Source organism: Mytilus galloprovincialis, chromosome 1, assembly GCF_965363235.1.
Source record: "Mytilus galloprovincialis chromosome 1, xbMytGall1.hap1.1, whole genome shotgun sequence".
Classification (NCBI taxonomy): domain Eukaryota; kingdom Metazoa; phylum Mollusca; class Bivalvia; order Mytilida; family Mytilidae; genus Mytilus; species Mytilus galloprovincialis.
Window position 1 is genome coordinate 15,867,144 of NC_134838.1, and position 26,986 is coordinate 15,894,129.

The 26,986-nt window shown below is 32.5% G+C and overlaps 1 protein-coding gene across 1 annotated transcript; it reads right to left on the reverse strand.

Moving 5' to 3' along the window:
- Window positions 1-9,864: 9,864 nt before the first annotated feature.
- Window positions 9,865-26,327, reverse strand: LOC143067101 (electroneutral sodium bicarbonate exchanger 1-like). Its single transcript, XM_076240143.1, has 17 exons — window positions 26,168-26,327; window positions 24,651-24,809; window positions 24,155-24,288; window positions 23,695-23,940; window positions 23,105-23,251; window positions 20,981-21,087; window positions 20,344-20,518; window positions 19,387-19,520; window positions 18,580-19,117; window positions 17,844-17,957; window positions 16,457-16,621; window positions 16,035-16,213; window positions 14,538-14,610; window positions 13,654-13,722; window positions 12,126-12,302; window positions 11,628-11,738; window positions 9,865-10,495 (listed from the first exon to the last, which is right to left on the reverse strand). The coding sequence occupies exons 1-17, from the start codon at window positions 26,253-26,255 to the stop codon at window positions 10,334-10,336; spliced, it is 2,778 nt and encodes a 925-aa protein (XP_076096258.1). The 5' UTR covers window positions 26,256-26,327; the 3' UTR covers window positions 9,865-10,333.
- Between the last annotated feature and the right edge of the window lie 659 nt (window positions 26,328-26,986).

A 26,986-nucleotide genomic window follows, 5' to 3' on the forward strand; every position in this document is an offset into this window, starting at 1 on the left:
AAATGGAGTTCCATTTGCCATAATGTACTTTCGTTTGAAATTTTGTTTTTTATTCAAAGGTTTAACGAATATATCCAATATCTAAACACTAACTTAAGGATAAACACGTTTATAAGATGCACACACTTCTTAATTATTCCACTACATAAAACTTTTAGAGGCCATATAAACAGATGCACACAATTCAAATATACCAACTTGGAAATGTTTTCCTTCTCTAATTAGTTATCAAAGGTACCAGGATTATAATTTAGTACGCCAGACGCGCGTATCGTCTACAAAAGACTCATCAGTGACGCTCATATCAAAATATTTATAAAGCCAAACAAGTACAAAGTTCAAGTGCATTGAGGATCCAAAATTCCAAAACGTTGTGCAAATACGGCTAAGGTAATCTGTGCCTGGGATAAGAAAATCCTTATATTTTTTTTTGAAAAATTTAAAGTTTGGTAAACAGGAAATTTATAAACATGACCACATTATTGATATTCATGTCAACACCGAAGTGTTGACTACTAGGCTGGTGATACCCTCGGGGACGAAACGTCCACCAGCAGTGGCATCGACCCAGTGGTGTAAATAGTTATCAAAAGTTATCAAAGGTTTTCTTTTCTTTAATCTTTCTAAAATTGTTCTGATTGAAACTGTTTTTGTACTCTTTAGTTGGATTCTTGTCTCTTTGAAGACATTCCTCATTTCCATTCCTCATTTTATTTTTATTTATATAATTTATATAATTCCTTGATTCAACGATTTTTTTAATTGATAATGTCTTTGAGATTCATTGTGCTATAGATAAGTTGAAACTGATTTCGTAAAATTTTATACATGAATTGTGTCCCATTTATTTTTATTAACATTTAAAAAGTAAATGATCTGCGCCAACTGGATTTAGCTGTCAAGTCTAATTATAGCATTTTGACGTTTTAAAGTAGGAAATCCAAGTGCTCCAAGTTATCTAACTTTTAACTTTTAACTGGGACATAGAAGGTGTTATATTTTCCCAACAATTAAACAGTATACATTGTCAACTAAAACGATCAAGTTACTGCAATGCAAATTTATCATTTAAAGTTTCTTTTGATATAAAATAGTTAAATATCAGCATAATTTGAGATTTTATGAAGGACGAATAGATTCAGGTCAAGGAGGATAAAAATCGGAAGTACTAAAGTACTCAATTTTAATGGCATATATACATGCGCCAGACGTCTGATTCACCGGCTATCGTAGATCATAATTTTTATTTAAATTTCTAAGCATTGTAAAGGGTCGTTCCAAAGAGTGAAAATGAAAAAATTGTCTTTCAAAGAAAAAAAAAAATATGTAAAAAGGTTCAGTAACCTTTGCTTAAGTAATTCATGACTGAAAATTACATCACCAAAATATCCAACTTATTAAAATGACATTATTAAACACCAATATAAAAAAAATAGAGTTGATGAAAATTTGAAACAAAATCCCCCTAGTGCAATTACATAAGAAAATGCCTATACTAAGTCAGGAATATGAGAGTTGTTATCTATCCGTTTGATGTGTCTGAGCTTTTGATTTTGCCATTTGATTAAGGACTTTCCTTTTTTAATTTGTGATTTTACTTTTTACTCGCAATCAACTTTATGCTTAGATAAAGATTCATACATTAGACATTAAACATTCACTACACTCTAGCAGCTAAGCAACCAGCAATCAATTAATCTACAACTTCCACGACATTGGCTACCCTTGAGGGTATCGCATGGTCTGATAATAAACATTTCAAGTTAATACAGAACCTACTTGATAGATTTTTCTATAAGGTGGAAGTAGCTGCAAAAGGAGAAAGTGGTCAGAACTTAAATTATTCTATAACATTCATTTGGAAACGTCCGTTTTTTTTTTTTTGCCTTTTGTTTATTTCGAAGAACACCTATCAAAACAGTGTTTGGTATGTTTAATTTAGAAATAAGAATATAGTGAAAAAATTTCGGGGCGTAGGCGCCATATTTTCTTGTGATTTTTTTGTGTTTAATCGTACCACTATTCTTTTTTTTACCAATGGATTTTGATTGTGTCTTGTATATCCTGGAACACCTTTGTATGGGATCACCTCGCCCGACAGTGTGCAGTAAAGCTTTAATTTTATTAAAGACAAATGCAATGTAATAAATGTTCATCAGTGTTAGGGACGACATCAAAAGTTCAATGAAGGATAAAAAAACTTATTTCACATAGTTCTTTCACTGACCCCCACACCCCCCCCCCCCTCTTAACTTAATTTGGGAAAATTTGATTGACCAATAGGGATATATGTAAAATCGATTTTAGATTAACACTTTAAACCTTTAATCCACCAAAATCGAACTTCGAATGACAATATCTTTAATTTACAAAACCGCCAAAAGTATAGCACGAAATATTTGAAATGACCTTATTCAAATATTATGGTCAGTAAACTCGACCAATGAAAAATATTTAACCTATTATATACTTTCAAACACGTGTAATTTTATACACGTGGTAATATTTACATACCGGTGTACATAATTTAATAAATATATTTATGTTCTAATTCATAACTTCAAGCGAACATAAATTATTTACAAAATAAACTCAACAATTTTGTATGGGATCAGCTCGCCTGACAGTGTGCAGCAAAGCCTCGAAAAATAAAGAAGGGTAAAGAAAAAATACATATTTAAATTCCAATATTATTTGTAACAGAAAGTCTATCCTTCAAAGTCTCTTTAACATAACCGTCTTTTGCTGTGTCACTTTTCCACCGACCATGCTTTTTGAACAATCTGCTCTCTACACCAGCCGCTGCAGCAGCCGATGCCCCTCCTGAGCGTAGACTATGCACTCCAATTTTTTTACTATCTAAGCCTAAACTCTGTAAACTTAAAAGTAGTATTTACAGAGCTCTCGTGTATGACAACGGACCTGTACTTCTAAGTTAATAAGACTCATCAGACTTACAAAAATTAACGGATCTAAAAATTAATTCATCAGAATTTGATGTAATACTAGCTAATTCGAGATATCGTTCTAGCATAGAGACAGGACAAGTTACAAGATTAGTTCTAAAAATAACCACATCCCTCCCTTCGCTGTAAATATCAGTTTTACTCTTCGCAAAATATAAATTTGCGTGTGTAGAATAAATCGCTATATCGATATCTCTCAAATTAACTAGTGCTGAAAACCTTAAAAACCTGGATATGGTGACGTTCCCTTGTCACCATCTTACGGTGTTTATATATCTCAACTTGTACGATTCGCTCGTGTATGTAACAATGTTTTAGATTTTAACGAGAGAAATTTATGTATTACTGAAAAATTATTACACCAGGGTTTTCGATATCACAAACTTGTCAAAACATTTACTAAATTTTATCATCGGTATAAAGACATCATTCGTAAATATAGCTCAACATGCAGACTTCTAATACGTTCAGGTATTTCACATCCAATTTTTATGGTAATATTCTTTATAAAGCACAAAGGTGTCAGTATTCACCTCAGAAACTTACAAAACCTTTGAATAGACTTATTAAGAAGGGATATAATTACGATACTGTTGTCAAGTCATTAAAGATTGCATATTTTGGCGTTAATATTGAGTCACTGATAAGGTCTTTGCATCGGAACTAAACACATTTATTCTAAAAACAGTTGTTGGCATGACACGGGTTATGTTCTTCTCATATATGTTATGATGGTATGATACTAAACCCCTAACGGGAAGGATTGTGCCTGATGTTCATATGATGAAATCATAATCTTTCAGTCAGTTTAGTTGAAGTCTGGAGCTGGCATGTCAGTTAACTGCTAGTAGTCTGTTGTTATTTATGTATTATTGTCATTTTGTTTATTTTCTTTGGTTACATCTTCTGACATCAGACTCGGATTTCTCTTGAACTGAATTTTAATGTGCGTATTGTTATGCGTTTACTTTACTACATTGGTTAGAGGTATAGGGGGAGGGTTGAGATCTCACAAACATGTTTAACCCCGCCGCATTTTTGCGCCTGTCCCAAGTCAGGAGCCTCTGGCCTTTGTTAGTCTTGTATTATTTTAATTTTAGTTTCTTGTGTACAATTTGGAAATTAGTATGGCGTTCATTATCACTGGACTAGTATATATTTGTTTAGGGGCCAGCTGAAGGACGCCTCCGGGTGCGGGAATTTCTCGCTACATTGAAGACCTGTTGGTGACCCTCTGCTGTTGTTTTTTATTTGGGCGGGTTGTTGTCTCTTTGACACATTCCCCATTTCCATTCTCAATTTTATAGCTTAATAAACACATACAAACAGTTCTTAAGTCTTTAAGATTACTATCAAGATGACCATAAGTATGAACAATATTTCGCAAAATGTCTGGTGTAATAGAATCTTTCTTAGTGATAAAATGTCCCAATTTTCTCTGTGCTCCTTCGTTAACAAACGTTACTAATTCCGATGTACAAGAAAATTAAATCCAACCAGTTTATGTGCCCAGCTAATGGCGTATATTACTTCATTTATCTTGCCAGCCGATTTTGCATTCTGTGAAATGTGAATCAAATATAGAGAAACTGTATAATCAGATGAAGGTAATGGAGTAATATTATGTATTTTAGTCAACTTACAGAAAGCATTAAAGGCATACTGGTACTTTTTACGAGTGTTCAGAGAACGTGAGCTCAAGAAATACTCTTGTAATCTAGCTTTCAATGTAGAAAGTTCAACCGAAATATCTGAATTCTGTTTCCATCTACCAACTCGAAAAATATCGGAAAAATGTGCAATCGTGAAACAAACATTATAAAATGTCAAAGTATTAAAACTTATATATAAGTGAACCATGCCACTGTAAACATAACAGGACCTTGTCCAATATTTGTTTGACCATGCTAGCTACAATGCTATATACATTAGTGCCGTGTTGAATAAAACCCTGCTTTCTACAATGTATTTACACACTAAGGCCTTATCAACAACAACCGTGCCGCCAGATTTGTTATCATATAAGCAACACGACGAGTGCCACATGTGGAGCAGGATCTGCTTACCCTTCCGGAGCACCTGAGATCACCCCTAGTTTTTTGGTGGGGTTCGTGTTGTTTATTCTTTAGTTTTCTATGTTGTGTCATGTGTGATGTTGTTTGTTTGTCTTTTTCGTTTTTAGCCATGGCGTTGTCAGTTTGTTTTAGATTTATGAGTTTGACTGTCCCTTTGGTATCTTTCGTCCCTCTTCTACAATACACATTCTAGGGCCTCGTTACTTTAACCTCGCCAGCTACAATACACATTCGTGTACTAGGGCCTCGTCACTTTAACCTCGCCAGCTACAATACACATTCGTGTACTAGGGCCTCGCCACTTTAACCTCGCCATCTACAATACACATTAGTGCACTAGGGCCTTGTTACCCTTGTCGCATCTCATTTCACTGCCAATACTGGACCAATAAAAGGCTCAGTGCCAAAAATGGATTTTCTATTAAAACCACTGACAAAAATACCACTTGTATTTTTAAATTCAATAACATCAGATATGTTATCTCTGTGAACTCATATTTTTATCAAAAATGAAAGGCTAATAGGTCGCAGATATCCATTTTGGTACAATTAAAGTACCTCTATCTTTACAAGCAATTACATGTTTTATAGCTCTCAACACTTAGTAAATAGGTGGTACAATCCAATTGTTTTCCCCAGACCAATTCTGAGTAAAACAGTCTACAGCTTCTGTATTTACGTTCCAGAATAAAGAGTTAAATCTTTCTAATTTTGTGTTACGAGAACTAGCAAAACGATCGACTGTATAAGGACCCAAAGGTCGTTAATAAAAGTAAAGAAAAATTCTGAAACACCCCAGTCTTCATAGTTAATGATTTAACTGATATAATCAGCTTTCGAATTTTCACCTCTCGGAATCCATTGTATGTTAATGGAGATTCCCTTTTGTAAACAAATAGAAAAAATGGAAATTGCTATATCTTGCAGTTTTTCTATCATGCTTCCTGCTTGAACAATTCTGACACAATTTTGATTATCAGTTAGCCATTTTAAGGATTTTCCAGCAAATGCATGTTATAAGACATCAACGCCAATTCTATGGCCTTTAGTTCCCTCCACGTGGAACTCTCTAACATTTCAGTGGATTTCCACATAGTGTGAAACATTTTCTTTCCAACTCTACTGTACATGCTCCGGCAGCTAAGCTGCTACCATCAGAATATACCATTACATGTGACTGACTATATTGATTTAATGTTTTAAAATTTACATTTGCAATGTTATCAAGATAGAACTTTAATTCTGATATCACAAAACTTTTTCTATCTAAAACTAAATAACTATCCCATGACATTCTACTTTCAATAGACATATAGCAATATCTAGTCATTATTCTAGTAATATTTCCGATCACAGGAGACATACTTATAATTCTACCCGTTACCTAGGCTAAATTTCTGGAAGAAATATATAGCGAATTTCTCTGAAAACATTATAAATAGATTGTAATAATTCGTCAATTCTCCTTTGAGGAATGCATAAAGTGAAATTACATGAATCCCAAAATGATTCCCAACCACTCCAACTTCTGTACAGGAGTAAAACCTGATTTTTCTTCGTTCAGAAGGAAACCCTCACTCAAAAGTGATTGTTTCACAAATTCAGCATCTTTGATGCATTCATTATTTTCGTTATTCATACCAAATCCATCATCAAGATATAAAACTATTTTTATACCATTTTTTCTCCAATACTTGACCAATGGTCTGAGACACTTTGTAAATATGTAAGGACCCGTTGAAAGACCAAATGCTAAAACAGTGAAGCAATTAAAATTTATCTTCCCACGAAAAACCTAGATACTCCCAGATAATCATTTTTCTAAAGTATTGCACAGCTATTTTCCAATCTTCAAATTTAATCTTTTCCTTTTTCACCGATAAATTCAAAGTGCTCAAATCTAAAATAAGACGCCTTTTCCCAGACTTTTGAGTAGCTACACTGAGCGGATGACAATGTAAGGTTGAAATAGGACATCAATGATGCTACCTGAAAGAACAAGTTCATTTACAGATTTGCTAACAAAATCATATATTCTTAAGAGCAGATTTGTTATTTTTCATGTACATGCTCGAAGGAGTATCAATCAATGGAATAAGATGACCCTTTTTCAGTGTGTCTAAAATAAAAGAATTAGCATCAATATGCTTCCAGTACTGAATACTTTTAGCTAACCTTTCCTTTACACCAGAGAAAATACCCGTGTTAAATTTGAAATTTTAAAAAAATCTTACTTGTCTAAGCAAAATCTCAAAATCATGATTTAAACAATAATCACTATCAAATTCATAAAATGAATATAATTACTTATCATTAACTAACTGTTCGTTGCTAATTGTTCTGTTGTGCAGTTGAACTGGTTGCGTTTGAAAAGTGGACAGTTCTTCCTCGAGTGGCCAAATTGTTTACAGGCATGGCACATATCGTGTTGGGACGGCTAACGCCGCCCGCTGCCAGCTAGAAAGGCTGGCGGGTTCTGACGCTGATACTGATTGGAATAATAAGGATTAGGAGCAGTTTTCAACAGGTGCCGGTCTAGAAGTTGTCTTTTAGGGATTTGGGCGTCGGAATTTGTCTTTAGTCAAACGCATGGCTCTGGATTCCGCCTGGCGAATTTTCTTTTCATCTTCAGAGTCTGAAGTGATAACATTTGCTTCATACTCTCTGACAGTAGCCCAACCACCGGTGAAGTATCTGCTATGCGTATTAGTTTGTTTCTGTCCTTAACCTTATCTTTGAGATCTATGATGATACGTGAAACCTTGATTTCGTAACGGGGAAATGGGCTATAAACCTTGTTTAAGTTGGTAATAGTTTCCTCGTTAAATTTGTATTGTATTTTGTTGCCCTCGTGCTTGAATTTAAGGGAAACCTCTTTTTCTACCTTTTGGAAATTACGTCCAGTTCACGGACCAAATCTGATTTAAGATCTACTAGCTTATTGTCAAAATACTCTTTAAAAAGTTCAAAAGTATTAGCTAAATCACGGCGCCCTTCTACTATGTGGTTGCTACTTTGTGATTTACCGGTTGAAATGTGTGAATGCTCAGTCTCACCTTCGGGCATTGGACTTCCTTCTCTATTCTCAGACATACTCAGGTTAATCACAAGCTTACAACTTTACTGCACCAAAAGCGAACCTCGAATGACAATATCTTTAATTTACAAAACCGCCAAAAGTATAGCACGAAATATTTGAAATGACCGTATTCAAATATTATGGTCTGTTCTAACTCGACCAATGAAAAACATTTAACATATTATATACTTTCAAACACGTGTAATTTTATAAACAAATACACGTGGTAATGTTTACATACCGGTGTACATAACTTTAATAAATATATTTATAATATTACCTGATGCATCTCTTGGAGCATGGCAATGTTTGCCATTTTTTATCAGCAGTTCTTAGTTGCTTTTATTGTTTGAAAGTGTTATAGGCAGTAAAAACAATGCTGCAATAAAATTTATAAAAATAACAAATAATTTTTTTTATTATAATATTTAATCAATTTAATACAGAATTTAACAGTTCTGTGGAATAAATCATAAATTACAGAAGAAGTTCGTTCCTTAAATTAGCATCATCTATCATTTACAAAAACAATTAATTAATATTTATCAAAGGTACCAGGATTACAATTTAGTACGCCAGACGCGCGTTTCGTCTACATAAGACTCATCAGTGACGCTCATATCAAAATATTTATAAAGCCAAGTACAAATTTAACATTGTACACCATTGACTGTTTATGAGGGTAATAGAAGGTTTGTTGCCTCAAGCAATAGTTATGTGCAAAGTGAAAACAAACTTGCTATTACACCATAACTAGTCTTTTTTAAGTAAGTGTTTTATTATACCGAACAAAACAATTTTCTTAAAAGGCTACCTTTATAGCTTGTTGTTCGGTGTGAGCCAAGGCTCCGTGTTGAAGGCCGTACATTGACCTATAATGGCTTACTTTTTTTTTAAATTGTTATTTGGATGGAGAGTTGTCTCATTGGCACTCACACCACATCTTTCTATATTTATATACATACACTACTAGGAGAAAACTAAATAATCACATAAAAAACGTGCACAATATGAACTATCAGGGTTTAATTTGCCCGAGTAGTATTTATCAATGTTTTATTTACTGTAATCAAGACCAGGAATCTTTGTGCAAAATACACGTGCATATAATAAAAGCTAGCTAATATATTCTACCATACACCATACCAATCCTTTATTATGAAGACGACAACAAACTCATACCTTACATTTAGGTAAATATAAAAAAAAAGAAGACATGGTATGACTGCCAATGAGACAACTCTTCACAAGAGACCAAATGACATACACATTAACAACTTATAGGCAAGTACAGTTCAACTATAAGCTTATAAAAAAAACATGGCACTATCTATTTGAATAAATGCATCAACACTTTTTTTTTTAATTATTTTTTTTTAATATTTTTTTTCTTCTTTTTTTTCTTGTTGTTTTTAAGATAAAACATGTGCAATTACATAAAAAATATTTTTTTTTTTCTTTTTCAACTAAAGAATTTAATTAAATCTAAATACTAAATAAACCAACAAAAACATATCAGTAAACATCAAAGAAACATATGTTGATAGTAATACCAAAGTAGCAAAATGAAGAGATTTCATTATAATAAAATATATAAAAAAAAATAAATGGATTTCCTGAAATGTTTAACTACACTAGCTAATTAAACTTTTAAAAAATCCGTAAACTACTCAACTACTAGTTTGAATAATAGACAATCTTAAAAAGATAATATCCTGATATTAAAAAAAGTTGATATGCACAATGTGACCAAACGGAATATGTACATCATAAGGTTATAGTCATTTCAATATACATTTTTCTTTTAAAGAAAGACTTGCATTAACTTGTTTTCAAGGAAGGCAAATATGAATATGGAATATAAAATACTAAACTATTTGTTAATCATATATACACTGCATATATTTTTATCACATTGATTTTAATATTTTTTTAAAGAGCTTTTAACTTAAACTCATTGACATAAAAACTTCAAAAGCCACAGGACATATTGTGTTTTAAGTTACTCTCTCATTCTAGTTACAATATTTCACATTTAGATAAAACATTATGAACACATGTGTATAAAGAATTCATTTTAGTTTTATGAGAAAGAAAGCTTTCATTTTTCTAAGAGATTCTTTTATCAAAAATCACATTTCTCTTTATATTTCTACATGGAATGTAACATTTCAAAGTTAGGTATTTCTTTTGTATTCTAACAACGTCACATTTCAAAGTTTTGTGTTTCCTAGAGCTGTTGTTCTTTGTTTCACGTCGCATTCCTCATCAACATAAAAGCTTGGTTTAATTCCATTTTCTTTGTCCTCTACTATAGCGCTGACGGAATCAATGCTGCTAAAGGTTTTATATGGAACATCAATTTTCTCGTTGTCCTTTAAAAAGTAAAAGACATAATACAGTATTTATTTGTTAACGGCAGATTTATAAAGGGTATGATTTGTATATTAGTAAATCAATACACCATTCAGCTACCTTTCAGTAGCTGCAGCCATTCTGTAATAGTCATCAACGATCAAAGGTTTATTAAATTCAAACCTGCTTAAGAGACCACCTGTATTAAGTAAAAACCTGTGTTAAAAGATCACCAATTTTAGATTCCTCTGAAGAACATTTCATATAAATTGAACATTTATTAAAAGACCACCTGTTTTATGAAACCCCAACTTTTGGTCTCTTAAAACAGAGGGACGAAAGATACCAGAGGGACAGTCTAACTCATAAATCGAAAATAAACTGACAACGCCATGGCTAAAAATGAAAAGGACAAACAGACAAACAATAGTACACATGACACAACATAGAAAACTAAAAAATAAACAACACGAACCCCACCAAAAGTGATTTCAAGTGCTTCGGAAGGGTAAGCAGATCCTGCTCCACATGTGGCACCGTCGTGTTGTTTATGAGATAACAAATCCGGTAAATAGTCTAATTCGGTAGGTCACATTCATGAAAGGGAAGGGGATTGTAGTTACGACGTAAGAAACATATCCGATATCATTTAGGAAACGGTTATTCCATAACGGTCAACCAACAGATTTGACTGTACTTGGTATATCAGATGCTCCTCTTACACTAAGCTCTTCATTGTTAAGGACCAAACTGCCCATTTTACATTGGTCAGTTTTAAATGGTGTTTCAGGTACGTTTTTAAGTCTTATTGTTAAATGATGTTTCATGTCATCTTCCTTATGTCGTAAATAGAATACCGTTTTCTTTTCATGAATATGACTTACCGAATTAAACTTATTACCGGGTTTGTACTAACATGAGAAACACGACGAGTGCCTCATGTTGAGCAGGATCTGCTCACTCTTCCGGAGCACATGAGATCATCCCCATATTTTGGTGGTTTTCGTGTTGTTAAGTCTTTAATTTTCTATGTTTTGGTGTGTGTACTATTTTTTGTCTGTTTGTCTTTTCCTTTTTTTAATGACACTGGAAATTATTTTACCAAACGTGTATAATTGAACATTGGACAATATTTTGTTTCTATGTATGTACCTCGTTATGAGACTTCTTTTCACTTCCTGGAAGTAAATCATCGATATACTTCAGCTCATGATTTGTGTAAATACACTCCAGTACTTTTCGTACTATTCCAGTAGCTAACACCTACAAAAAGTATAAAATGAATAATAATCGAAATTCATTATAGTACTAATATCATTCATGTCTGTGTATGTTTAGCAGATTGCAGAAGCAAAATTGTAATTATACATATACATATACACAGGATTGCACTTTAAAATAATAAACAGATTAGCGACAGTATTCTATAAACCATTCTTTTTCATACAACAACATGACACAACGTATTTGTATGTTAACACTATTTTAAATAGATGTCTGCTTTTTTTATATACGTAAACGAGATAGATTTGAAGAGCAGTCAGAAAGTCATAATACAGACCTTAATTGGTATCTGTTTGCTTAATAACACACATCTTGTTACGTTATGAAAAGTTCGAATTTCGACCGAGCTTCTTTAATCAAACTCACCAAAAGTGGAAAGGCAATGGAGATAGATTTAATGCTCTTGACGACCCACAATAGTACCAAACAGATTATCTGTATAATGGTAAAGATATGAATTCTCCACAACTGTACGTGACGAATGTAAGGCACATCGGGTTGGTATTTACGTGGTTGTAGGAACAAGATCAGACGATCCACAAACTAAAAAGAAACAGAAAAAAAACCGATTGTAATTGAATATCAAAGTTTTACATTGCGTCATTCTTTTTTTTATTTTTAACTGTACGCTTCGTTATTGGATATTAATGTGAAATTTATGAAAACAGATCTAATTACATTCTGATGACAAGTTTAATTCTATTATGAATTGTGATGATACCCAAGTTTTTTTTTAGCCAAGACATTGCATTTAATGTTTAAACGTAGATTAAATTTTCAATCTTTGATAAATGTATAAATGAATTTAACGAGTAGTTCTCTGTATCGCATGAAAAGTTTTTTTTTAAAAGGATGAAATTGTCTCATATGTCTTTAAAGGCATGGATCTAATAAATAATATGATGCTCGATATGATGATGTGTTTATCATTTTGTGACACTATAATAAACTATTCACTTACCTACCTACTTACTTAATATATTAAGTAATTATTAGTTAAAATTATTGAACCGATAACTGAAGGAGAATAATTGATCATTAAGTATCAACCTCCTAGTCTTTGATGGTGTGATGTAGTTTGAATATTTCATCTGCAGTTGTCTGCATTTTATATTGTATCTGTTTAAATTTTGTATTTTTTTATGTCCCAACAATAATTATTTATTTTATGTACTCTGGGGCTTTTATCGTCAGTATCATAGTCCAAGATACAAGATTGATGCAGACAGGATTGTATCAGGAAATGTTGTATGGATGATACAGCTATTGAAACAACTATTCATCAAAAAGTATAACCACACAAATACCAAATTCCGATAAAAATTTAAAAGAGATAGCCCCTATTCAAATGGCAAAATCAAAGGCTCAAACACATCAAACGAATGGATAACAACTGTCAAAGGGATAAAAGACAAAAAATGTGAATATTCATCCATCTACCGTTGGAACTTATACAAAATGCACAGATAGTAACTGCGATAAGGAATGTTATTAAGCACTCGATGACATCCGAGTGATTATACGAAATGCGTTCGGTTATCAGTCAAAAACGAAAGTCACGTGGGTAGAAATGTCTTCGGCAACATAACACCGGAATGTCTTCATGATCATCCGCTGTAATAATATATAACAACAATATATATAACTATAACAAATGATTATATAACTACAATATGATAACAATTACGATGAGGTTAAAATTGTGCCATTTATTCAACAACCGTACACGAACTTGTTACAGAAAATAATATATTTATGTACCTTAACCTTACTTTCAGGTATTGAAATACGATTTTTTTCTGAAACAAGTGCGTGTGAACATCCACCAGACTTGCGATCATGTTCAATTCTTCAGTCCTTCGATTATTTTATATGCAGTATAATAAATACTCACCTGTTGTCCCCGCAATGCCGAAAATCCCATGAAGAAAAAGACCCCATATAACACTGGCATTGGTATAATCTATTAATAAAAAACCATCATAATGAAACACATTCTTCAAAGATGTTTCTTGGATTCTTTTAGAACGGAATGTTCAATTTTATTTAGTAAAATTCTTAAAAGTGTGTAAATCCCATAACAAGAAAAATATCTATCTACATACAAACCTATATTCCCACATTCCATAATTTGGCCAATAATCATTTTCATAATTTGATGTAAAACAGTACTTTTAAAAATCATTCATTTAATGTTTCCTTTATTCGACTATTAAACCTAAGGAATCAAACAAGTTGATTTCAATTTATGTAATACAAACAAGTGAGAGGTTTGGCTAGCTATAAAACCAGGTTTAGTCATCATTTTCTACATAAGAAAATGCCTGTACCAAGTCTGGAATATGACAGTTGTTATCCATTCGTTTGACGTGTTCGAGCTTTTGATTTTATCATTTGATTAGGGTCTTTTCGTTTTAGTTTTTCCTCGGAGTTAAGTATTATTTTAATTTAGAACAAGGTTGTATTGTTTTATGTTGATTGCAGTTGATATCAAATAGTTCCTTTCTATGTGTGTTAGAGTTTGTTTTTGTTGCACTTCAATGTTCCTGTTGTTCCTTTGTTTTTTCTCTGATAGTTGTTGTGTTTCGCTCGGTTTCAGTTTGTAACCCGGATTTATTTTCAATCAGTCGATTTATGACTTTTGAACACGGGTATACTACTGTTGACTTTATTTCCATACATATTTCTTTTTATGTACCTAACAAACAGATTACATATGAAGAAAATAAATACTTGTAGAAAATCGTAAAGTATAAAATAAGGGTTTCAAAAACCTACCCTAAGAACACTGGTTATGAGTACGGCCAAACCACTTAGTATACCAATAAATAAAGCTGTCACTCTCTGTTCTCTGTATAAAAATGTAAACAAACATAAGGACAACGGTTTATTAGAAACACGTATAGAAATTTAAAATATGAAATAGAAATTACACTATTGATATCTATGAACGTTTCTGCATTAAAATTTGTCGATAGATTGTAGGTATTCCTATGGGTACTAATTGTGCCCCTTAAGGTAGCACAATACAAAGATTTTTTCACTCCCAATCAGACAACTTTAAACTGATGTAATTCATTTCATCCTTCTTTATATTTTATAAATGAGGTACCAAAAGAAAGAAGAAAGATTAATCTTTCAAATTGTGATAATTTCATTATGACATAATTATTACATAATTAATTATTATGTAATTAGTTGCTATATTGTGATGTCCACACTTGAATGAATTTAGCGTCTTTGTTCTTCATAGCATCCCAAAATATTTTATAGATTCTTGTACAACACAGCTTGACCTCCAAAACTGTGTCTCAGATTTCCAAAAACTTCAATAGAACAAATTTTATACCCAATTGAATTTAGTGGTCTCTTATGAATTGATGTTGCAAACTTCATTGAAGATTTATGAGAGAATGAAATGCAATAGGAAAAATCTGAGACACAGTTTTGGAGGTCAAACTGTGTTGTGCAAGAATCTATAAAATATTTTTGAATGCTATGAATAACAAAGAAGCTAAATTCATTCAAGTATGGACATCACAATATGGCAACTTATTACATAACAGTTAATTATGTAATAATTATGTCATAATGAAATTATCACCATTTGAAAGATTAATCCTTCTTCTTTCTTTTGGTACCTCATTTATAAAATTTAAAGGAAGATGAGTGGAGTTACATCAATTCAAAGGTGTCTGATTGGGGATGAAAAATCTTTGTATTGTGCTACCTTAAATAAAAGACTTGTTTCTGTGCTGCTACGAATCACAGTTTATGGCCAAACTCAGTAAAGATCCGTCCAAGTTCCATTAAATTGATAAATTCAACAACACTTATGATTATCTTGATGAATTTTTTTGTTAAATGATAAAGAATTATCTAAATATACTGCCGTAATTACCCATTTGAACTTTGGTGGATTTTGTCTCATTGGGAATCATATCACATCTCTTTATTTTTATAACAATGTGTAATGATTTTTTTCTTCATTTTTTAAAATGAACATGCAATGAAAAATTTTACATGAGAAGAGAGAAAACAGGTAGAACTGACTGATAGTTCATTGTATCACGTAACAATGGGCTTACATCGGAGACACACGCCATTACTCGATCACATGGGCAAAAACTTAGGCAATTCATTCCATACAAAATAAGCAGTATACCATTGCGGTAGCATAAGCATTAAAATGTAAAACTAACGGTACATTTATCAATTAGAGCACTGAACTTGTGGAATTAGCTAAAATATAAAAATCTGATTAAGATTTCTAACCTGACTCCCAAAAACACTGGTTTTTCGCCAGGAGCTGTACATTCAGATTCTTTCTGTAAACTTTGGACATGAGCAAGTGCAGACACAGTGGCAGCTACGTACCATGGAAGACCAAGCAATGAATGAATACCCACAGTAATGGCAACTATAAACATATCTAAATGGTAACCAACCCCTTTCTGAAAATAATACAAAATACCTAAATTTACCACAACTAGTATGTTATCATGAACAAATATGAGTTAAATTTCCTTGGAACAGATCAGCTTCAATTGGATTTTATGTATTACTTCTATCATTTTTGCGCAACTTTGAGGATAAATTCAGAAAATCAATAAAAATGCGATGTGAAATTAATTTGTTAACTAATGTGTATATGAGTATTGAAAATAATCCTGTCCATCTTGAACACAGAAGCTCACCTGTAATTTATGTTCTTTCCTATTGACAATCACAGCAGTAATTTGTTGATCTAAAAAGACTAAGATTGTTGAAAGTGCAGCAGGAACGCTAGCAGCTAAATACAACCACCACGGGTTCTTGTCACTAAAGGGACTAATGATCCATCCACGACCTGGTCTTGTTGGCTATACAAAAAAAAAATGTAAAAAGTCGTTTATTTATGTATTAGTGAGTATTTTTTATTCATTATTACACATTTTTGTACTTTTGTCGTTTCCATTTCATAATTTTAGTTTGTTGAACGAAGACCATATCAATATTTCTATATGTTTCCTATTAACTATTATTTAGCTCTCAGACTTGTCCATCAATGCAATATTTAACATTCCTGTAGGATTTAAAGTGTTCCCCATACGAGTCTAGGGCCTACAAAGTTATGGTTGTTGTATTTATTGTGTTTTGTATTGTATGTACCTATATAACTTCCATTCAATTTAGCTCATACAAATTCATCCGCCATGAGGAAAATCGTATGATTATTTGGTCTTAGCCATAAAACGGAGAATAATAATGATAATGTAGATTGTGAAAAACTTCTGGGTTAATATATCGACAAAAAACTTAAATTGGAATGAGCAAATAAATAAAATGTCATGTACAAAATCAAATAGAATCAACTTATAACAAAAGATAAGAAAATATTTTCCTCTTATATTCTGCCATTGTTTGACTATTGTTGCAATAAGAGGTCGGTAATTTAAAGACTTATCAACCGTATCATATACGTTGACGTATCCGCATCTGCAGATATATACAGTATATGATCCCGAACTTTAATTCTATGTACTTTCAATAATGCAAATGGGCGACCGATTAATTTGTAATGCAGAAATTTACAAAAGAAATTAGGAAATATTGACTTTTTGTGCAATATGTAACCCGAATTTAAAAGATATTCCGGATAGCTTGAACAGTTTACAGTTACATGCATGATAGGGGGTGAGTACGGTAAAATTGGTTGCCAGTTTGTGTATGAACTTGTTCTCACGTAGAACCAAATTGTTAATTGACAAATAGAGTGATACTCAGTACTTGTCTATTACCTTCATGATAAAATTGCAAATGAACAATATTCAAAGTTCCTTACATGTTTATAAGTAGAACATTTGATTTTTTTTATGTTTATTCACATAAGATCTTGAAATATTTTTTTAACTAGATTATTAAAGGATTGTGTACGATATTCGTGTACCTGCCCTACATTGGCTCCTTTTTGAGGACATGTAAAAGAAGTTGATAGAACCCCTTATTTTTTACAAAACACCACTATGACTAGTATTGAAAGTGTATGTTTGATTGTTTTGAAAAGATTCCAATTATTTTTTTTAAGTAAACATAACGACGTACCTTGAACTCACTGGGTACAGTTAATTTTGGTGTCGGGAGACCAAGAAAATAATCAAGCAACACCATGGAAACAATGGCTATCAACACACTGAAGTCACTTACTCTTTGGCGAATCTACAATAGAAATGTCACCTATGTAAAACTTCTTCTAAATCTAAACTAATTTTAAAATTGAGAATGGAAATGGGGAATGTGCCAAAGAGACAACAACCCGACCATAGAGCAGACAACAGCAGAAGGTCGCCAACAGGTCTTAGTATGGATTATTATTCATCTTCTTAGAACAATGTCAATTGAAGTTAATACGGATTCACTTCGTTTGTATTCAACTAATGATCATAACATTATTATTCTTTATAGTTTACGTATTTATTGACAAACATATTCTTAGTGTACGATAAAAAAATTAAAGGAAATAACAAATATAACAAATGCACTAAACATCTGAAGCTAGGTCCGAAACCACTACAAAACAAAATCTAAAGGCATATATCAAGTTATTCACCTGTATAGATCTCAATGAGAGTTATCTTTAGTTTCAGTGTATTTTAATTCTTCATTAATATGAGTTCAAGTAAGCAGAGGTGAATTGAATTTCAGGAAATCACTAGAGTTGAAAAGATTTTCGGAGAGAGAGAGAGAAATTTTACATTTATATTTTCAGTTTAGATGGAGAGAATTGCGTATAATAGGAGTTTCCTTTAAAAATTAAAACACAACAGTTAGGTATACTAACCACATTTGGAAACAGTGAGCTAGTTTTGAATGAAATCAACAAGACTGTTATTCCAAAAGTTCCAGCAAATAGAATAACAGACAGGAAAAATACATCTCCATAATATTGTTTAGGATCGCAACCCCAGCTTCCACCGAATTCACTACACTCGGCTGTTGTCAGACCATTCCAGTTGATACTTATATTGCTAGTAGTAAAATTTTCTGTTCCTGTGCACGTAAAGTTAGTAAAAGCACCATAGGCGAGGGCCCCGAGCGCTGTTGTGACGTTTTCATTACATGTACTGCTACATGAACAGTTGAAAGGAATGCGGTCATCGGGATGAAAGTTAACGGGATAATCCTTTTCTATCTCAAATAATTTCTTGAAGGCCTCCACAATAAATATCACTGCAATCAGTGTTGCAAAACTGTCTTCTGTGAATCGAGTGATATACTTGACGCATGAGCTCAGGTTAAATATGACTATAATTAGAATGAAAAGTACAGTCCACATTCCTACCCAGAATCTCGCCGGCATAAAATCCCAATCATTATCTCTGCAATTAAAGATATGTGAAAAAAAACATAAAATTCATGACCATTATCTCTGCGAATAAAGACATGTTAAATCATGCTATATAAAAAAAAACCAATAAAAGCGCCGTTCCTTAGATTTTTGTGTGTATGTATGTTTTACTTCTGTTGTGGATATACTGATTTTGTGTCATGTATTTATACCCAATATCTTTTGTTTTTCTATAAACATACATATTTTTCTATTACATAAAAAAATCACACATTTTATTAGATAATGATATATACTTACTTGCATAAATTATAGATGATTGTTTCCAACACTAACATGGGACCTGTGCTTCCTAAAATATTCATTGGTTGTCCTCCAAATAAGGCGAACAAGACACCAGAAACTGCTGCTGCAAAAATACACTCCATCACTCCCTAACAAAAATATATTTTTGTTTAGAACTGGTCTAACCTGCATAATGATTCTTGTATTGGCATTGGTTTATTTCAGTCGATACAAAGTAATAGAATGGCATACTGTGGATTCATTTATTTTCGTGGGTACCAATTTTCGTTAATGAAGGAAAACTTGCATGTTCGTGGATATCAAGTTTCGTGGTTTTGTCGAAGTCTGCATTCAACCATATGTAATTTGTTATTCGTTGAAAATTTAGTTTCACGGTTCAACTGTACCAATGAAAATTGGTATCTAACGAATAATAATTAATCCACTGTATTCAGTTATGTAAATAAAGTTGACTGATTTACAATATGATTTCTCCTTTGAATGTGTAATACCACTTCAACATAATGAGCAATCTAATATCAAAACGTTGACAGATACATCGTTTCTGTTCAACACAGCGGAGACGTTCATCAAGAAAGTTCATTATGAAAGAAATACTGCTGAATTTGAAAACTTCATTTGAGACATACCTAAAACGGTAATCGAGTATAAAACTTTTTGAAATTTGGTGTCCTCAATGCTCTTCAACTTCGTACTTTATTAAGACTTTTTTACTTTTTTGCTTCGAGCGTCACTGATGAGTCTTATGTAGACATCTGTCTTACATAGTTTTAATCATGGTATCTATGATGAGTTTTCTCTCAATGTAGTGTTGGCTTTTGAACACCGATATACTACTGTTGTCTTTATTTATTTATAACTGACCATATTTTATTGTAGAGTTGTAGGAAAATAGTGTCAGTATTAGAAGCAATATTAGAATACAAACTATTTCTGTTAGATAAAACTCACCATGTACTGATCAGTAGCTTGACCAAGCAATCCACCAAATGTTACGTTTGGTGTCAAAGTTCCAAGGAACACATAGATAAATGAAGCAAAACATTGTATATGTAAGGAATCCTTGAAGTCAGAGGGATAATGTGGAATCTTTCGTTTAACATCGTCTATTAAACCCTTGAATGGTCTGCAAATATAAAACAAAACCTGTCATTTGCATGCTCCATTCCTTACACAGCAATATTTTGCTGTCAATGCGTCATTAGCAGATATACCAGCTTTTATTTACTCTGATTTACATTCATTAAGGTAGAAATGTTAGACAGTTTCTTTGAAATAATCTGTACCAAGTCAGGAATATGGCAGTTGTTATCTAATAGTTCGTTTCTATGCATGTTTCATTGTCGTTTGTTCTCGTTGCACTTCAGTGCTCTGTTGTTTCGTTGTTTTCCTCTTATAATTGATGCATGTCCATCACTTTTAGTTTGTAATCAGAATTTGTTTACTCTCAATCAATGAATGAGTTTTGAACAGTGGTATATTAATGTTGACTTTATGTATAAGATATATTTATTGAATGATGTATTAAAGTGTTCAACGTCAATTTAAACAATCTTTTAAATTGTTCTAAAAATAAGTACATGCTTACATTTTTGACCACGAGAGCGCCGGGTCATCAATACTGTGTCCTCCTCCCTCTTCTTCTGCTGGTAAAAGTTTCCCAAGTAATGGATTAATTGAATTCTTTCTAAAATTCTATAAAAGAAAAACAGTATAATGTAATTCATGATTCATCCGAAATCATGTTTCATTTGAGGCTTTACATAATAATATGAATCGATCTTAAAACTAGAGGCTCTCAAGAGCCTGTGTCGCTCACCTTGGTCTATGTGCATATAGAACAATGGACACAGATAAATTCATGACATAATTGTGTTTTGTTGATGGTGATGCTAAATATTAACTATAAAGGACAATAACTCCTTAAGGGGTCAATTGACTATTTTGGTCATGAAAACTTATTTGTAGATCTTGTTTTGCTGAACATTATTGCTGTTTTTAGTTTATCTCTATCTATAATAATATTCAAGATAATAACAAAAAACGGCAAAAGTTCCTAAAAATTACCAATTCAGGGCAGTAACCTAACAACGGGTTGTCTGATCCATGTGAAAATATCAGGGCAGATAGATCTTCCCCTGATAGACAATTTAACCCTGTCAGATTTTCTCTAAATGCTTCGGTTTTTAAGTTATAAGCCAAAAACTGCATTTTACCCCTATGTTCTATTTTTAGCCGTGGCAGCCATTTTGGTTGGATGGCCGGGTCACCGGACACATTTTTTTAAATTAGATACCCCAAAGATGATTGTGGCCAAGTTTGGATTAATTTGGCCCAGTAGTTTCAGGGGAGAAGATTTTTGTAAAAGATTTCTAAGATTTACGAAAAATGGTTAAAAATTGACTATAAAGGTCAATAACTCCTAAAGGGGTCAACTGACCATTTTGGTCATGTTGATTTATTTGTAAATCTAACTTTGCTGAACATTATTGCTGTTTACAGTTTATCTCTATCTATAATAATATTCAAGATAATAACCAAAAACAGCAAAAATTCCCTAAAATTACCAATTCAGGGGCAGCAACCCAACAACGGGTTGTTGGATTCATCTGAAAATTTGAGGGCAGAAAGATCTTAACCTGATAAACAATGTGACCCCTGTCAGATTTGCTCTAAATGCTTTAGTTTTTGAGTTATAAGCCAAAAACTGCATTTTACCCCCATGTTCTATTTTTAGCCATGGCAGCCATCTTGGTTGGTTGGCGGGGTCACGCCACACATTTTTTAAACTAGATACCCCAATGATGATTGTGGCCAAGTTTTGTTTAATTTGGCCCAGTAGTTTCAGAGGAGAAGATTTTTGTAAAAGTTAACGACGACGGACGACGGACGACGGACGACGGACGACGGACGACGGACGACGAACGCCAAGTGATAGGAAAAGCTCACTTGGCCCTTTGGGCCAGGTGAGCTAAAAGGGAACAGTCGGAAAATATAATTCAAAGCATGTTATCCTAATACTAGCAATAAACTCATCATAGATACCAGGATTGAATGTTGTATTTGCGCTAGACGCGCGTTTTGCGTACAGCTAAGGTAATGTATTCTTAAAGTAGAAAAGCCTCAGTATTTCAAAAATGTAAAGTTGTAAACAGTAAATTTATTATTATGACCCTATCAATGATAATTCATGTCAACACAGAAGTGCTGACTACTGGGCAGGTTGAAGGTTTAATTGACTTGCTTGCTTTGTTTGTATAAATGTTTGCTAACAAAATGTAATTAAGATTAACATATTTAATCAATAGATATGTGGGACTTCAAATTATATACATTGCTTGGATTACAAAAGCATTTGTAAGTAATTGTATACAATCTGAAAACCTGCCCATCTATTGATAGCAGATACCAATCTTAATTACAATGCTTGAGCAATTATTTGTACAAACAAAGCAAGCAAGTCAACTAAACATCTAACTTGCTAGCATTAAAATAACAGTTTTAACTATTGACTGTATTACTAGCAAGTCAACAATGAGGTTGAGAGAGTACCAATCCCACAGTGGCAGGTGAACTAAAACCTTACCGACACAAAATAGTACAATAGTGTTGAAATTGGTGTTCAACACCAATCAATCAATTATATGATCACTGATATCATATACCAATAGGCGTGTTGACAAAACTTTTAGAAAAAAATGAAATACAATACCTGAGATGGAACTTTTGAAGGTGGTTCCAGACGAATTTTTGGATCCCATTCCCCAGGTGGTAAAACTGTTACTTGTTCCATGAACTCGTCAACACCAGCCAAGAACTCTTCTTTATCTAGACACTTGTAAGCTAATTCACGGAATATCTACAATACAATATACAAAGATGGAAATTTTACGGAATATGTAGAATTAAAGACAGACAGATGAAGTATCTAGAAAACAAGATTGCATTTCACGGAATGTCTAAATACAATATACACATATGGAATTTGTCAGAATGTATAAACTTTAATACATACAGATAGAGTATCTGGAATAAAATATACACACATGGAATTTGTACAGAATGTCTGAAATACATTTTAACAAATAGATTTTCCATAGAATATTTAAAATAAGATTAACATAATTGGATTTTCAAAATGAGAAGCAACCACCGTTTTCAATTTCTTTAACCTTTTACTGGTTTCTAATTCATCCAAACCATTTAAACGATGCGTGATAATGAAATGATTATGAAAAATAAATCATGAACTCAATATTGAAATCAGTCATAATAAAAGAAATGAAAAAAACATAATCCTACCTCATCAACCATCATAGTTGATATGCATCTTCCAAGTTCCATTAGCTGGGTCATGCTTCCTTTCGGTCCGAACATGAAACAAACGAAGCGTGACGGCAATGCCACTTCTGTTACATCACCAAGAAGACGTGGTTCTTTTAGCCTCACAAAACCAATCAATCTCTTCTCAAGCTCTTCAACTTCTCCGACCATTACATTGGCAGCCTCGGCATCTTTTGGTATCTTCCTCATAAAATTCAGATTGGGCTGAAAATATTTTGCAGAATAAACTTTATTCAAGCATGTCAGCATATTATAAAGTCTTTAAAACAATGTAGATGCATTCTTTGAGTTACGAGAAAATATATGTGCAATCCTAAGGATTGCAAGAAAAAATAAAATAAAAAGGTTTGTTTACAGGATCCAGATATTTCTGTTAAAATTGTTTTCATTTATTGTATTTAACTTATGAATATCTTACCTTATAACTGGGACTAGTTGGGTCACTCATAAGATCTTGTGAACTTGGAACACTCTGCAGTCCAGAGCTATCCATACTTGCAAGACTGGCACTTGATGCAAGTTGGAAACCATATCCTCCCTTTTCTGCCTCCGCTGCAAATGTTATTAATAGATTTAGGTAATAAAAAAAAATACCAAAACACTATGGAAAAAATGTAAGCATCCAGTTCTCAATTATTCCTATTCCGTTTTACACGCTAATTTTCAGTTCGGATGATCAATTGGTTGTGGTGGTATATATATCTACATAAATATATCATGTAACGGAACAAGTCATGGATCGAACATTAGTAACCCTGAATATAGACAGCATATATATACAAAAGCATAGTGGAAAATGAATTTCATTAAAGTTAAGAAAAACATGTAATAAATAGCAGGTTTTAACATATATAATTAACTAGTTTTTTTCAAAACAATTATTAATCTTAAATATATATGATATGTTCTCGTACATCTCTCATCAGCAATATCAGACAAAGTTCTGCTTCCTTTAGACGCCTTTGAACGTTTTATATGGCTGTGTTTATGTCCTGCCAACATTATATCCCTAAGATGTGGGCGTAACCTTGTATCCATATCATTCTGATCCTGCCATTCTTCAAGGAGCTTGTCTAAATTTCAAATAAAAAGAAAACAAAGTTAATATATATTAAGTCCTAAGTCATGAACCTGGTGTTCAGTGTTTGTCTCCTTGTTTGAACGGAGCGTCTCTGATGAGTCTTATTTAGACGAAACGTGCGTCTGGCGTATTAAATTATAATCCTGGTACCTTCGATAAGTTTTTACACTAGTAATTTTTGGCCCTTTATAGGTTGTTATTCAATGAGATCCAATACTCCACATTGAAGGCCGTACTTAATGGTTTACTTTTACAATTTATGACTTTGATGGAGGACTGTCTCATTGGCACTCAAACCACATCTTCTTATTTCTATATTAGATAGTACTTTTGTTTTAAATACATACGAAGGAACTGAATATTTTCGTTTAGACTAAACACATCTATGTTTATATTTTTAATGTATATGACAAAGACATCAGTGACTATAACATTGCATTTGTGATTGAACTTTTAGCTAAATTCATTTGAATAAAATACATATTCTAACCATTACAGAAATCTAGTTTAACGTTCCTTCTTATCTAAAACGATGCATTACGTTTGCGCGCAGCTTTTGATTACAATTGCGCGCATTTATTTGACAGGTAAACTCAGTTAGGCTCAGATAATAATATTTATTTATTGATAAATTTATTCAATTATTTTTAAGTAAAAGTACCCTTTCTGTTAGTCACCTACTCAACCACGAGGATGTTGAAGTGGGATTCAAGCAACATAAATCGGTTGCATTATATTCTATCATATACTAATGATTTTAAGTTATAACAGAATTTATCATGAACAATTTATATGTTGCCTTAGAATTCAATATAAACAACATATAATTAAACATATTTTCAAAGTTAATGATTTTTAGTCATAGCTAATATAAAAATTATAGTTATTTATATTTTGATATCATTTATATTTCATTATATACCCTTTTTTACCTGAGTTTACCTGTAAGATAAATACGCGCAAATGTAATCAAAAGCTGCGCGCAAACGTAAAATATTTTAATCCCCAAATGCGCGCAAACGTATTGCGCCCATCTAAAATAGGATAGGCAGATGGGAATACTTTTTTAATTTGTTATTTCTTTTTACCTTCAATTTGGTTCCGATTCACTAACAAAAGTACGAATTAAACTTAAAAAAAACCATGCCTTAAATATCTGACTATGCAGTATGGGCTTTGTTCGTTGTTAATTTATGTGTCATTTGGTCTCTTGTAGAGAGTTGTCTCATTGGCAATCATACCACATCTTCTTTTTTTTATATGGTAGACCTGGTAAAGCGTTTCAAAATAGCATAGATAATGCAACCCTTAACATAAGTAAGTTTTATTTTTGTGTAAATAGTACCTTACCATTGACATTAGATAGCGAATGGGCATCATGGTCTAGTGTAACAACGCCATCCACGAAAGCACATCGCAGTTCAAACAGAGAGTGCATAGACAAAGAGGCAACATGAGGCTTTGACCACCGTTTTCCTCCTTCTTCCAAATTTTCTTCATATTTAACCCACCTATTCAAAATAAAACTGACGTCAAACTTTGTCACAAAATTGAAAAAGTTATGGAAAAAATATTCCTTTTAATGTTTTTTAAGTTTATTATGAAACGGTAAACATTTAACTGCCAAGTGATTCAATTGAATATTATATCTGATATCTCAGTGACCGTAGCTTATAAGAAATTAAGAATCAGCAATCTGTATCTATTACAAATTTAGGTAGTTCATTCACTATTCTAATCAACTGACAACCAATCAATCATCAATTGAAAATATAATAACAATGGAATTAATTGATAAAATGTTAAACAAAGTATGAAATACGTAATTAGATGACGCTTTAGATAACATGTAAAGTGAAATGCATCAATCGTCTTTGTGGTCAGTTTGATTTCAGCTCTTCTTAACGGTAAAAATTCAATTATAAAATCTAATTCTTACCTTCCTCATAATTTCATATTGTAACGGCATGAAAATGGCGACTTTGACTGATGCTGTTGTATAAAAAGAACTCACCTATTTACATATCGTTGGAAAAGAAGGAGTGTTTCCTGCATATCGTTTAAAAATCATTAGATTATATCATCAAATCTCTTGCAAAAGAGTAGTTCTCCACTCTCAGAAGTTAAATTTTAAATATTTCAAATGCTCAGCAAGCCTCGCGTCTAAAA